The 14,920-nt window shown below is 60.8% G+C and overlaps 2 protein-coding genes across 2 annotated transcripts; both read left to right on the top strand.

Moving 5' to 3' along the window:
* Positions 1–136: 136 nt before the first annotated feature.
* LOC117641745 (ADP-ribose glycohydrolase MACROD2-like) lies at positions 137–1,862 on the top strand. The gene is made up of 8 exons (XM_034379328.1): positions 137–351; positions 483–523; positions 597–875; positions 995–1,111; positions 1,184–1,287; positions 1,404–1,434; positions 1,510–1,583; positions 1,667–1,862. The coding sequence occupies exons 2-8, from the start codon at positions 502–504 to the stop codon at positions 1,751–1,753; spliced, it is 714 nt and encodes a 237-aa protein (XP_034235219.1). The 5' UTR covers positions 137–351; positions 483–501; the 3' UTR covers positions 1,754–1,862.
* A 761-nt stretch (positions 1,863–2,623) lies between these two features.
* On the top strand, positions 2,624–14,911 carry LOC117641197 (the record flags this gene model as incomplete). Its single annotated transcript, XM_034378342.1, has 4 exons — positions 2,624–2,896; positions 7,814–7,897; positions 12,594–12,674; positions 14,772–14,911. Coding segments are annotated over exons 2-4 (276 nt in total), but the record flags the coding sequence as incomplete, so codon positions are not given.
* Positions 14,912–14,920: the final 9 nt, after the last annotated feature.

Raw genomic sequence — 14,920 nt, 5'->3', positions numbered from 1 at the left:
ACGGCGTGCTGTGTTGGGTGTGTTCAGAAACTGACCAGATTTCCGGAAAAGAAGCTTTGATATTGAAGCTGATGAAATGTAAATTAAATATCTTTATTGCAAGAAAAAATGACAATTTTCTTAAATTTTAAAGGAAATAGACGACTTTTTTTCAAGTTAAGCCGAACGGAAGAAGAAGGAAAAGAGGAAGTTTTGTCGTCGGCTGCTGCGACCAATCAGGGAGTCATCCGCCTTGTGCACTTCTTGTGTTGTTGTGTTGTTCTCTTGTTCTTGTTGGTTGCAGAATTTCAGTTTTCTGTGTGCTGAAAGGAATAAGCCGGGACGTTAAACGAAACCGCTGCGTTGTAAGAGGTTAGAGTCGGATTCGTATTTACGAGTGCACCTCAAATATCTTGGAATTTCGCATATTACCCATCTACTGATATGCATACCTCCTTGAAGCTGTCACCAGTTCTTACTCTTTTAAATTATTCTCTGTGCAGATTACGCTCCCTGGCCACCATGACTTTCTCAGAAGAAAAAGGTAGGCATCAATTTTCTTTCTTTCCTTGTCTCCTGTTATGCTTATGTTACTTGAAGTTTTATCATTTGTTTAGCCAAGTACCTCTCCCTACCCATTGATGAGAAGCGCTTGGAGTACAAGTGCAATAAGGACTTCAAAACTTTGTCGGACATAGAAACATGGTCGACATACTTCCAAAACAATGAGAGCCGTCTCATCACTCAGCGTGAGGCTTGTGTTCAGCTTCCGGAAAAACACTCTGTTCAACCTTCCTTAACTGAGAAGATTTCTTTATGGAAGGGAGACATTACCACCCTTGAAATCGATGCTATTGTCAATGCAGCAAACTCATCCCTTCTTGGAGGAGGTGGTGGTAAGTACAACGGTCAAAGCTTTCTAAAAGCACAATAACTCATTGAAACAACCACTATTTCTATGACTCTGTTCATGATATCCCTCTCAGCTAAACTGGGATACTTCAATATTTTCTAGTGGATGGTGCCATTCATCGAGCTGCTGGAGGTTCACTGAAAGAAGAGTGCCGCACCCTGAAAGGATGCTCAGTAGGACAAGCAAAAATAACTGGAGGGTACAAGCTGCCAGCTAAATGTACGTAGGAATATTCCTTTAATAAATCAAACAGTTGGAAACAATGTTTTATTTTTAGAACTCTCTTTGCAGATGTCATTCACACTGTTGGGCCTCAAGGTGAACATCCTCAGGATCTGAAGAATTGCTATGAATCTTGCCTGGATCTTGTTAGAGAAAACCGCTTGAAATCTGTTGTAAGTAATTTTTACTGTAAAAAGCCATAAAGACCGTTTTGATTTTATTGCTGCATTGGTCTCTCTTAATGATTTTTTGCTCAATTTTCTAAAGAGGCTTGTTGTTTTGTTGTCAGGCATTCCCATGCATCTCGACTGGTGTATATGGTAAGTAATGATTCTATATCCTCGTTCTTATGTCAAAGAATAGTTTTATCAATTTATCATTTTATTCTTATCCAGGCTATCCACAGGAGGCAGCAGCTAAAGTTGCTCTGAAAACTATTCGTCTATTCTTGGAAAAAAATCACAGTGAGGTATGTGTTTCACCACAAACTGATTGTATCTGTTGCACTAGTTATCAATTATTTTTTCTTTTATACTGATTTTATTTTTCCAGATTGATCGAGTTATCTTCTGTGTTTTTCTACCAACAGATGTGACAATATATGAGAATTTCCTTCAAATGTTTTTCCCAAAATCATAGTTGGAAAAAGTAGGAAATAAAATGTAAGAAGATCTTTATGTATTTGTAAATATGTTAAGTAATTTCTAGACAAAAGTTTGCTCTAAATTACATCATGCTCTTTCTCTTCTGATGGCATTTCTTGTATTCTTTGACAAGTCAATCAAAACAGGATGTTTAATCAGCACGAGTAGCCTCAATGAAGAGTTGGTGTGGCCGACTGGTCGCGCGGCTCATCTCTGATGAATGCACAAAGACTATTAATAATTTTGCAACTACAGAGCCGGTATTTGAACCCAGGGGCAAGCCCTCGCGTGTTTTGGCGTCCGGCCATCCGGATGCCGGGCGTTGGTTTTCCGGACGGGAGGGGGGCGCCTCACCTCACTCTCTCTTTCAGGTGTGGCGAGCCAGACCGGCAGACCGCTTTTGAGCGGCGGGGGAACGGGGAGGGGGGCTGGCTATCACATCACTGCCTTAGTCTAGTCGTCATAGGCATTACGAGGCTGAGTACAGCTCTCAGGTACGGGCTCCACAAGTCCACATCCAGGGCCGCGCCAGGCAGGGCCAGGCAGGGCGCCCTGCGCCCTTCGCCGCCAGCACCGAGACTCGGAGACACCGAGCCGCTGGTATTCCCCCTCCCCAGCAGCGTTGTCAAGGCAAGGCACTATCAAATCGCAGGTGCTGCATGCGGGGACGGAGACGCACCGACAGTAATCGTGCGATGCCTTAATTGAAAACAGGAGGTAGTTGGCCGCAGGATTCTGGTCCGTCGTGTCCGGCGGCGGGAGGGGGAAAGGGGGAGGGGGCGGCCCCACCCGAGGGCCTGGGCAGACTGGGCCCCTCTCCGCCCCTCCGCCCTGCCATCTGCCTCTGCCGTCAGTCGCGCACGGGCCGCCGACGCCGACGTTCAGTACGTCCAGTACGCCGGAGTGCCGCTCCGCACCGCGTCTCCCGCACCGCGTCGTGTCACACGTGTCGGCCTTGTCACGCGTGTCCGCTACACTTTACTGCAGTTGGGTGAAAGTCATCGGAAAGGGATCGAGCAGTGCCCCGCAGCGCCCCGTCCGCGGCGTCCGCTCGCCCCATGGGAGGGGCTGATCTGCACTTACCTGCCGGTCCTTTCGGCGGAGGCGAGGACGGCCAGGACGGGCCATGATCTAACAGGTGAGCCGACGACGGCGACGACCCCCACCGGGCAGCGTCGCAGCGTCGAGTCATCCCGCGGTCGTCAGACTCGCGTCCAAAAGCGCTGACCCGGTCCCGGGGGTGCGTTGCTCGTCGCTCTGCGCTCCACGGCCAGGCCGAGCCAGGCTGATGGCTTGGTGCTTGCTTCATGCCGGCGTGCCCGAGAGCGTGCCGTGGACGACTCGGACACTGCCAGCTTGCCGTCCATCACGGGCCTCGCGGCGTGCCTCCCTGGGCCTTGCCGCGTCCACCGCGTCCAGCCAGCCATTTCACCGCCTCGGTCCACGCCGCACCTGGTCACCGATTCCGAGAGTCGCTTTCGTCGCTCTGTCTCTCTCGCACCTTGACGGGACGCTCGGTGAGTGCGAGAGAGACAGAGCGACGAAAACAACACTCGGGATCAGTCGGCAGGCGCCAGGGCCGCGGCGGCACACACGCGAACGTGCGCGCGCGACAACGCGACGGCCGCGTAAACCCACGAGGAGGTCGCCGAGGACTGGGGACCAAGACAACTCCAACTTCGCTTGACTGCAAATGACCTCGCCAATGCAAGCGAAGCGACACACATTTCGTGACAGTGTGTGTGCGTGTTCGTGGATGTTTCGGCGAGTCTGAATGTCACGGATTTTCATTTTCTCCCTGTGCGATCGGTACTGCTGCGTCTACTCCCCCGCCGGCACACCAAGACAACCAAGATGACCATGTTGGACGCGGTGCTTGCTCCGCGCGAGGGCGACGCAGGGCGACGTCGGCGCGGACCAGAGGGCCGATTCTCTGTTACGGCTAAGTCGATCGTTCCACGTTCCTCTTTCCTAGTGCATAGAAGCCTCAGTTTCTTGGTGTCAGGCAACTGGCCTCCCGGGCGCTCAGCCCCGCCGGCTCAGCCTTGGCAAAGGGGGAGGGGGGGGGGGGCGTAAGGCGCAGGGAGCGGAGCAGAGCGTTTGCCCTGATCGGTCTGCTGCCGCGCTGCCGGTGTGCTGGACTCCTTGCTCGCCTCAAAACAAAGGCCGAATTCCCTTTCCTTTCCCTTCTCCCCGTGATCGCATGACGCTTCACCGTGGATGCCCGCCTCCACTCCCCACATCCTCCATCCTCCTCCGGGCCCGGCGCTGGCTGCCGGGGCATTTCTGAGTAATCCCTGGAAACGGTTGGGCCCGAGTCCGAACGGGAGGGCGTTGCAATGCCGTGCTGCGTGCGCCGCGGGGGCGTGGGGGAGCCTACATACACTGCCAGGAACAGTCCCCGGGGCGACCATCACCAAAAACAGAAACAAAAAGTTTGTTCTTACGCATTTGAAAACAAATGTTTGTTTTGTGATTCTTGTCTTGGATTAGTCCCATTTTCTATTTTTTTTCTGAGTGCTCCGGCAGCAAGGTGTCCGTCGCCTCGCCTCGGTGCAACAATCAACAACAGTACTCGGCGTGACCTTTGGAGCGCGAGTCAGGCAAGTCCCCTCAGTTTTCGCCACGCCGCCCAAGTCCCAGTGAGTCTTTCCTCCATGAGACACTTTCGCTAGGGGGCGATGCGGGCGTGGGCCTGGGAGGGAGGGCGGTGCCCGGCGCACAGTGGGCCAGAAGACCGGTGGAGGCGGCCAAAGCTCTGGACGCGTTTTGAGCTCCAGAGTCGCTAAATGGGACTCGAACCGAACGTGTGACCCCACTAATGGATTGCTCTCCGGACGAGGAATCCATTGGTGGGGTCACACGCCCGGTTCGAGTCCTGTTCAGCGACTCTGGAGCTCAAAACGCGTCCAGAGTTTGGCCGCCTCCGCCGGTCTTCTGGCCCACTGTGCGGCGGTCCCCGGCGGCCCTGCTCGATGCGATCGGCCCGAGACCGAGGTGAGGTGCTGCGGTGCCGTTATGGAGATGGCGTCGCCTCCGCAGCATACATTGACCGAATTCCACTAATTTCATTCATCGCCTCGCGCCAATCCGAAGCGATCCGATGCGACGCGGACCCTGGTGTTGCGCAAGGTGGACGACGTATAAGCGAGGAAAGAGAGGGAGTGAGTCAGGCGAGGGGTCAGTAGCCCCGTTGACAAGAATGGTGCTCTACACTACGGAGCACTGCGGACCACTGCGAGCGAGAATGGACGGACATGCCGCTAGAAAGCTCCGGCCGTCGCGACCGCGCGGGGAGCCACGCTGTCTGGAAGTTCTATCTCTGTGGCTATTATTTCTTTTTTTCGGCCCGGAGGAAGAAACCGGCATCGAGAGACATTAGTGTCACGATTTTAACGCCAGTCTGCAAAGGAATCACGAAAAAGGGACACTTGCGTAAGCAGCGTGCCTCAAGGTGCCGAAAAGCGCCCGCGGAACGGAGGGTAGGCAGCCAGGCCATGCAGGCGTGTGTTGCGGCCCGGCCGCACCATTACCATTACCATTAAGGGCTAGACCACACATGATCGTATGCCATTTCGGGCCCGACACATGCCCGCCTGCACTGCAAAACGAGACATGGCCGTCCTTACTAAGGTGACACTTTATCCCGGCGGAGAAGAACCTCAAGCGGCTACGACTCCCACTCGCAGTATGGCCAGTCGCAGGCGGCCTCCTCGCGCGGCCACGCGACGCGACGGCGGCGTTTTTCAAATTACTGAATTAGTTAGATCCCGAGACCCCGCCTCATTGCGGTTACGACTGGCCGCGCTGGAGCTGTGAGAACGCGCCTTGGCGGGTAACGTCACAGCAAGGCGCACCGCACCAGTAATGTCGGCCGGACGGACTCGGGGCGGGGGTGGCGGTGTGGCGGTCAGCATCGGGACGGTGACGGTACAGGCGCTGCGCGACTACGGCCGCGCCGCCACGCCGCCCCACGCCGTCCGCAGACTTTCTTTTCTTTGGGCGCCGAACAACGACATGGTGACGCCGCCGTCCACCTGGCACAACGCCCCCCTCCCCTCCCCGCCCCCTGCCCCACGCCGCCCGCGGCCAGGCCCGAAGCCGGCCCCGAAGCCAGCCCCGACCCGAAGAAGCTCCCGAAGAAGGTCCAAGCAGTAGCGCCCCGTTGATGCAACCCGATCGGCGACTCGGTGACACAAGCCGCGGTCCTGGAGGCCGACGGGGAGACCCGCGGCCGCGGCCGCCGCCCCGCCGGACCCTGCCCCACCGGCTTCGGGGGCTGAGCCAGGCTGAGCCGCGGGGAGGCACCGCGCCGTCCGACCCGACCGGCCCAGGTGGTCCAGGCAAAAGGCAGACCCACTCGCAGATTTTTTCGCCGCGTGCTCTGCTCTGCTCGTCTTGTTTGGAATGGAAAGTGAGCCTGGGCGGGGCCGCGGGGGGCGCGGGGCGGGGCTCGGGGGGCCTCGGCCAGTTCGCAGCGCGCTGCCCGCTGCCCGGCGCGGCCGGCGCGGCCCAGTCGGGGACGTTGCAAGTCGTTACCGCCACTGCACTGCACGGAGGGTCGCTTGGTCGCGTGCGCCGCGGCGGCCGGGTGTCGATATGCTGCACGAGCTGTCCGCCACGCCGCCGGCGCCGCGCGTTCGGATCGACTCCGAAGAGTCGTTTCGTCGCTCTGTCTCCCTCGCACCCCTCGGGCCGCCCGAGGGCGACAAAACGGAGCGACGAAACGACACCTGGGTCTGCTGGGCGTCGGGGCGTGTCCCCGCTTGCCGCGTTGTGGCGCCGTGGTGGCACTCGACTTCCTCGCTGCGGTCGCCGCCCCGCCGCGCTCCGCACCGCAAACGAGGCGCCGCACAGTGTGCCAGAAGACCGGTGGGGGCGGCCAAAACTCTAGACGCGTTTTGAGCTCCAGAGTCACTACACAGGCCTCGAACCGAACGTGTGACCCCACCGATGGATTCCTCGTTCGGAGAGCAATCCATTGGTGGGGTCACACGTTCGGTTCGAGTCCTATTTAGCGACTCTGCAGCCCAAAACGCGTCTAGAGTTTTGGCCGCCTCCACCGGTCTTCTGGCCCACTGTGCGCCGCCTGGAAGGCAGGCCGGCGAGGCGACGCGGCGCGCGGCTGCGTGGCGGGGCTGTCCACCCGCCCGATGACAGGCGCTCCCCGACTCGACGTGGGGTGGTCCGGGCGGGGCTGTCCACCCGCCCGATGACAGGCGCTCCCCGACTCGACGTAGGGTGGTCCGGGCGGGGCTGTCCACCCGCCCGATGACAGGCGCTCCCCGACTCGACGTGGGGTGGTCGGGCGGGGCTGTCCACCCGCCCGATGACAGGCGCTCCCCGACTCGACGTGGGGTGGTCCGGGCGGGGCTGTCCACCCGCCCGATGACAGGCGCTCCCCGACTCGACGTGGGGTGGTCCGGGCGGGGCTGTCCACCCGCCCGATGACAGGCGCTCCCCGACTCGACGTAGGGTGGTCCGGGCGGGGCTGTCCACCCGCCCGATGACAGGCGCTCCCCGACTCGACGTGGGGTGGTCCGGGCGGGGCTGTCCACCCGCCCGATGACAGGCGCTCCCCGACTCGACGTGGGGTGGTCCGGGCGGGGCTGTCCACCCGCCCGATGACAGGCGCTCCCCGACTCGACGTGGGGTGGTCCGGGCGGGGCTGTCCACCCGCCCGATGACAGGCGCTCCCCGACTCGACGTGGGGTGGTCCGGGCGGGGCTGTCCACCCGCCCGATGACAGGCGCTCCCCGACTCGACGTAGGGTGGTCCGGGCGGGGCCCGGCCGGTAATCTCGGTGGTAATTCCCGTTAACTGCGCAGTGCCGAGGCGAGGCGATGGAGCGATCGGCCCGGTAATTCGCACCTCGTTCCCCGAGTTCCCCGTTGTCGGCGGCGGCGGGTACGGCGCGTGGTGCGTAAACCCGAATGCGTTTATTGACCGGAGGGGCTGCTCGCCGACCGCCTCGCCGTGCCGTGCCGTGCCGTGCCTGCCGGTCTCTCGCGAGCTCCACATGAAACGCTTTAATCTGTTTTGCGTGTGTCCACAGGAATCGGCGTCCCGAGTCCCTGCTCCACCATGCGGGCGCCGCGGGCGGCCATCCAGTGCGCCGTCTGGGCCCTGCTGGCCTCCTGTAAGTAGCACTGCAGCACGCGCTGCGAGACTGGCGTAACGCGACGGCACTCCGCGCCACTTTGAGCGCGTCTTTAAAAACGAATCAACCGCGTTTGCCACTTTCCACGCACGTCGCGCAGTGCGCAGCGCAGCCCCGGCCCGGCCGCCCGATAGCCTGATAAAGGTGGTGCGTGCGGCCCGCGCTGCTTGTCCAGCTCCAGGCCGGGGCTGCCTGGCCTGCCTGCCTGGCCTTGGACCCGCGCCGTCAAGCCGCGGACCGCGCGCCGGCCGCGCCGCGCCGGCCGCCTCCGAGAAGTGCCGCAATATATTCGTCACAACTTTAGTGCCCGGAGCACTTTTACGGCGCGTGGCGGATAGAGGGCGCGGCGGCGCGGAGCACGGCACGGCACGGCGTGGCGGCGTGGCACGACGTGTGGCCCACGAGGAACAGGGCGGCGGAGCTGCGGCCAGAACAACGCAGGGCTCGCAAAGGTCGACAGGCCAGGGGTCTAGAGTCTCAGAGTCTCAGAGAGGCGGCCGCCGGGCTGGAAAGAGACGGCGTTGTGACTTGCGGATTCAGGAGCGCGTGGGTTCGAGTGAGGGGAGAGGTCCCCCCTTCTGCTCTCCGGAGAACCCGGAGATAGTGCATGCATTCCATCGTGTCGCAGGCTTTCCTTGTATGGTTTTTCTTTCAACGAAAAGTAACCACAATTGGGAAAAAAGACGTTTCAAAAAACGCACAATTTGCTATGGAGTCACAAATGGAGTCGTAAAACGTACGCCGTTCACGTTGGTAGCATTTCTGAAACAAGGATAGGCAATGAGTGGTGTTCCTTTTCAGTTTCGTCTGAGTCGGATCCGACTGTGGCCTTCTCAGAGGACGGGTGAACCAAGGAAGCAGCTGTTTCTTTACGCACTCGCATGTTTTGTCTCCTATTGTCCTGTCCTACGGTGGACAAACTACACGAGGTAGCCACACCGGCTCTTGAAAGCTTGAGGATAAACACAAATAACACGCACACACACACGCTGGCTCGTAGAGGACGACAAACTGCTTGACCCCGGAGCATACTAGTCAGGTTTGCTTGCACTTTGCCGCTAGTGGCGTGGCGGCCCTGTGCCTGCCCTGTGCCTCCCGGGCATCGAGAGGGAAGGCTGCGGCACGGCAGCACCGTGCCATGCCAACCCAACCAAGCACAACGCGTCGTGGCGGCCGGCCGGTCGGTCACAAAGAAACGTGCGTCCTTCTGCCGGCACGCCACGCGCAGTGGAGGCGCAGTGCGCGATGTAACGAGCGTAATCGTGATGAATTAATAGCCCGGCCGAGGGAGACACTGACGTTGCTTTGCGTTGCGTGCGCCAAAGAAAAGGCGTAAGTGAGGCCGACCCACGCGGCCACGCGGCCACGCGGCCGTGAACCGGCCGACGACGCATCCGGCACGACACCACACCATGCGAACGGCGTGCACGACTCCACGCGGCGCTGGGCATCCCGGGCATTCAGAGCGCGATGGCCGTCCTTCCCTTCCCCTTCACGTCCCCGTCAGAGGGTTCCCGGCCGGATGGCCGAGCGCGCGGCCCCTTGGGACTCCTGTCTCTCTCATCGCGCCCCTACGTGCCGTCCGCGAGTGCGAGAGAGAGGGACTATGCCGCTCGGAATCCTCGTGGCTGCGCCGCTGCGCGCTGCGCCACCGCGCCATGCAGGAAAGGTCAGCGCCGGACAAGCCCTGCCCGGCCTGGCCCCGCCTTGACACGGACTCGGCGATCCCCGACGGGCCGCGTTAGGCAACGGCGGGCAACGCGGTGTCCGATGTGTCCCGTCCCAACCCCACCCCACCGTGCGCCGCCCCGCCCCACCGTATCCGGGGAAGTCCCACTGCTTGTCTTTGTGATGTGCATCTTCTTGAATTTGTGTGGCATGGTCAGGTTGTGAAAAAAGGGTACATTCCCACTGTTTTTAACTGAACGGTTTCACTTTAAAAAACCTGATTCGCCGAGTTCCCATCTAATGCATGGGGACCGTTCTTACCTGGGGAGCCCCTCGGTTCTCCGGTTCGAGGCTACCAGAACGACCAAGGCCTGAAAACCCCGGGGACCGCTCATTTTTCCCGGTCAGGTAAAAAGCTAGCGCGCAACTCTTCGCGCCATTTATCTCTCAAGATGCGCGCTTTAGACCAGGTGGCGGGGGCTTAAAGAAAGGGGGCGGGTAGCTGCTGACGGTGGCTGACCTGATTCGATCCGAGTCCTTTCTTTGCATTCGGACCGTTCTTAGCCTGGGGTAGTCCCGCCTCGGTTGCCGTTGCGAGAGCGCCAGAACGACCAGCCCTGACCGGCGACCGCTCATTTTCCCGCGCCCGTCAAAAACGCGTAGCGCGCAATTTCTCATCCGCGCCATTTCCATCTCTCGGAGAGACTGCGCACTGCAGACCACTCTCGTGAGCTAACTCCCATTCCCTCCCTGCAGTAGTAAAGCTGGAGAACATTATGGAGGAACTAAAGGCCAGCAGACGTGCTCGTCTCTGTCTCTGTCGGATGCAGTGAGTTAGTTGACTTGGACTGTGTGCACCGCGGCCTGCGGGCGTGGTGGCGCGGTAGCGCGGCGCTGGCTGTCAAATCCGCTATGAACGACCAGCGTTGGCCGGGGCGGGGCAGGGCCAGGGTGCGACAGCGTGCGGGCCACATAAATAATGCCTCGCTATCGGCCAGAACGCATTAGTCAGGAAAGCTTGCTCGCCTCCCTCTCGGCCTCCCCGCCCTCCCCGAGTCCGCGACGCTCTGACAGGTGGGCCTGCCGTGGCCGTTGTCCCGGGACCGGGTCGTGGAGGGGGTGGCGGGGCCCAAGACAGCGATCCGTCTCGTCTCCGATCGACATCGGCATGGACATCGGCATGGACGCGGTGCCGCCTGGAATTGCAATGGCCGGCCGGCCTGCCGTTCGGAGCGCCGCCTCGATTGACGCTCTTGTCGTTCCTGACGTTCCTGACGCATTGCCTGTCGAAATGCAGGGCCAGCGGCGGCCAGCGGCGGCCAGCGGCAGGGCAGCAGGCACGGCCTTGGGCCCGCTGCGAGGCTGCGAGGCTGCGAGGCCGTGGGGCGCGGGCCGCGGGGGTGCCCGAGGGGCCAGGGTCCTCGCTGGCCGCGGGCGCTGGCTGGCATTCAACTAATTGAACCGCGCCAAGACGGGCTGCCCTGCCTGTCGTCCAGGCCATGTCCAGGCAGCCCGACGGCCTCCTTGGCCGGGCAGCGGATGTGCGGGCCGCCTGGCCCTCTGGCTCGTGCCACTCATCGCCGCGGCCCGGGCGGGGCAGGCCAGGGGCAGGCCGGCTGGCTCCCGATGGAGTACAACAAGTGATGCAACAAGTGCAGCCGATCTCTGCCTTTAGCCGTGACGCTCGCGGCGTAGCGGCGCGGCGTGCCAGGCGATATCCTCGCCCGCTTTCTCTCTTGGCCGTGACGGGCTTGCCCCTGCTCTGCCCTGCCGTATGAGCTCCCGCCTCGCCGCATCCCGCCCCGCCCCACCACGCCCCACCACGCCCCGCCACGCCACGCCACGCCCCGCCCCGCCCCGCCACGCCACGCCACGCCCGGGCGAGGTGCGTGGCGCGGATCGAGACTAGGCGCCGTAATAACTCTTTTCCGCTGTTCAGAGTGGCGCGGAGTGGCGCGGTAACCCGGGTACCCGGGTATTTGGTTGATTAGATTCGTATTACCCGGCGCGGCCTGGCTGGGCCTGCCCTGGCGGAGTGGCGGGTGCCGTTGTGGCGTCGTCGCTCTGGCGACGAGGCGAGGCGCCAACGCTCCAACCGCCAACGAGTCTGAGTGGAGGATGCCGAGGACGCCGAGGATGCACAGGGATGCGCGGGGAGGGCCGCGTTACTTCGTCGTCCTTCGCGTCGCAATATCGCAAGCATGTAAAGCCCACGTCGCGATGTCGTCCGACCGGCCATCGCCTTCCCCAATGTCGACACGGCCAGCACGGCCAGCTCGGCCAGCAGGGCCAGCACGGCCTGCACGGCCTGTGCACGGCCAACAGGGCCTGCAGGGCCAGCACGGTCGCGCGGCGCGCGTTGAAAGACCGTGTCACCGGCGGCCAGCACGGCCAGCTCGGCCCAGCGCGCGTTTCAAAACGCAGCGTGCAAGGATCAAGATTGGCGGCTACGCGCGTTGCCTTCCGCGCCACACCTTTCCTTTCCTGCCTCCGCGCAGCGCGCCGAATCCGCAGATTAGCGCGTCCGCGGCCAACAAAGTGAGCAAAAAAGAGAATCTGAAATAGATTTCACTAATTTGGAAATGGAGGCAGCTCACTGCTGGCGGCGCGCGTCATCGGATTTGGCGGCGGCGGGCGGGCCGGGTGGGCAAGGGCAATAAACCGTGTGGTGTCGCCACCCGGCGACTCACACACTCACACGCACAAGTCCGAACAATCCGGGGTCCGCGACGAGACGCGCGGGGAAGGCCGGCCGACGCGTCACCGCGTGGGCGCGGCACGCGGCGCCTGCGGACGCCAATCTGGATCCGGCGGCATGCGAATCTCAATCTGGATATAATGAGTAATCGCGCCTCGCGCCGCCCTCGGTGGATCACGTTTCCCCCCGCGGCCGGCGGCGCCGCGGCCTTCGCTCTCGCGACACGGACCCGAATGTGTGTCTTACACGAACGTGCGGTCGCGGTGAATGTGAATCCGAATGTGACACGGTTCTTGTTTGTTGCTGCAGGTGCCGCGGCCTTCATCGTGCCCGAGGAGCTGGTGTCCTTCCTGTCCATCGTCTACTCCAACATCCCGCCCATCCGGAAGGGTGAGTCCACCCCGCTTTCCGTTGACCCAAGAAACCCAAAACCCAAAGAAAACCGAAATTTGTTCAGAATTTTTGTTTTTATGTGCCCGAACCAATCAGTGCGAAGTAGCCATCATAGACACTAGGGCAGGAGGTCGCGAGAAATATTGCGTCGGCGCGGAGCAGTGGCGGGGCCTGGCGGGGCCGGGTGGGGCCGCGGAGGGGCCAGCGGGGCTGCCAGGGCCCCGCCCGGCCCGGTGCTCCTCGGGCTGTTCTGCTTATTACTCGTGTGACTGAACGCGTGGCCGCCGGGCCGCCGGGGCGAGCTTGTTGCTCCACGGCCAACACTCGGACACACACCGCGAAAAAAGTAAACAATGCCGGAGAAAACCATGTTTTCTTTCGCGAGAAAAAAATCAGCAAACAAAAGGTCCATCAAAAAATAATGTGCGCTACTACAATGGAACCCGCTGTTTTTGATTATTTTTTGTTTTCTGTTCTTGTGCTGTATATCCCCGTAAAACTGCTTGTTCATTCAGCAGTGTCCTGTACTCTCGAGTGCGCCACCACGCCAAGTAGTGACATTCAACCCTAGGGTTGTAATAAGGTGCGCGAAGGCGTCGCTCTCAAGGGGCAGTGTTTGCATCTGGCCTTGGCGTCATCGCCGGCATGTCGCCGGTCATCGCTTGGCACCGTCCCACCGGGGCCGTCCCGCGGTCCGTCCGGCACGGCACTGCAAGGTACTGCTGCACGGCACTGTAAGCGCGAGGCCGTGGCAGGGCGATTGAGACATTAGCTCATCTTCGGCCCCACGCCGCCTTGGCGCTTCGCGTTGGCATCCTGCCTCGTTCAGGACTCATTGCCGCCGGGCCCTTTCACCGCGCGGCACCCCGCCCCGCCCCGCCCCGCCCCGCCCCGCCACTCAATGCCGCCGTTGGAAGAGATCGGAAGGAACGTGGCCAGGAATGCGGCGTTGTCGAGGCGGAGTGGCAGTCTCCAAAAGGACCAAAGGACAGCCGTGTCGATCCGCGCGAAGTTCGTACTGTTTGGCGAATGAAAATGAGAAATAAACAGAACCTGGCTCTGCTTGTCGTTGCGCGTGATCGAGTCGGCCGCGTCCTCGCCGACGCCGCCGCGAGCAGGGCGGATTTCATCGCCGGCGCGAAGCATATTGCAGCAGTGTGGGGCCGCGTGGGCTGAGGCCGGGCGTCGACGGGCGTGGCCGGTGGTGCCGTGCGCCGTGCGCTCGAGTCGAAAAGTATTGCAATTATTCCACCGTCGACGCCTTCGCCGGCCTGATGAAGCGGGACAATTACCATGGCGGCCGGCCGGGCGTCGCTAGCCGCTAGCCGCTAGAGTACGGGACAACTTTTCTTGGCAGCAGCCGGGGATGTCACACCCAAAATGTTTTCGGCCAGTGCAGTGCGTATCCATATGCGTGCCCATAGGAGTGAGGGCCCGGAACTGCTTTACTTTTGTACAGTCGGTACAGTCCACCTCGTCTTTGCCTCATCGCCATGCACTGAGGGGGCGGGACCGCCTGGGGACGGGGGACCCGACCAGGCGACGAGCGACCCTAATTCTCGGAAGAAAAGGCCTCAATAGAAAAAGGATCAATTTTGCTAAACTCTTTTTTAATTGCCTTGAAGTTTGATGCTGCATGACATTGTCTCCGTCACGATTTCACGGACAAGACACAGTTTGAATTTCAATTCTACGATGTTCCGTTCAGGAGAAAATCGTGTTAGAACGGTATTCCTTATTCGAACTTCTACTGAAGAAATTAGTGGAATCGAGATAATTTTTATATCACTTTCTTCAGCAGATCCCAAGGATTCCGAATATATCGTTCAATTGGTTGAATTTTCAATCCCCGCCAAATTGAGTATTCGGACTGGGACTGGACGGCGGGGGGCCTCCTCTGGGGCAGGCAGGTAGGCGGTCCCGCCTCCGTCTCAGGGCAGCATGACACCCTGGACCTCGGTTCATCGCTGAAGAGACTGTACGGACCCACCCCACCGTGGTGCCAAGAAAAGTTGTCCCGTCGGCCGCGGCGTGCGTTGGGCTGCCTATCCCACGGCGCCGCTGAACATGTCCTGCCTCCTTACCTGTCCGCAGGAACCGACTCGCGAGTGGGGCTGGGCTTCCGCCTGGGCCCGCACGCCGACGCGCAGATCGTGCTGGAGCTGGGCCCGCAGACCAACACGCGCCCGCTGCAGGCCGGGGGGCCCAACTTCGGCTCGGCGTCGTCCAGCAAGCGGCACGCC

This window comes from Thrips palmi, unplaced genomic scaffold (genome assembly GCF_012932325.1).
Source record: "Thrips palmi isolate BJ-2018 unplaced genomic scaffold, TpBJ-2018v1 HiC_scaffold_15, whole genome shotgun sequence".
Classification (NCBI taxonomy): Eukaryota; Metazoa; Arthropoda; class Insecta; order Thysanoptera; family Thripidae; genus Thrips; species Thrips palmi.
The sequence above is the reverse complement of the archived record's forward strand: the minus strand, read 5'-3'. Positions and strand labels throughout refer to the sequence as shown.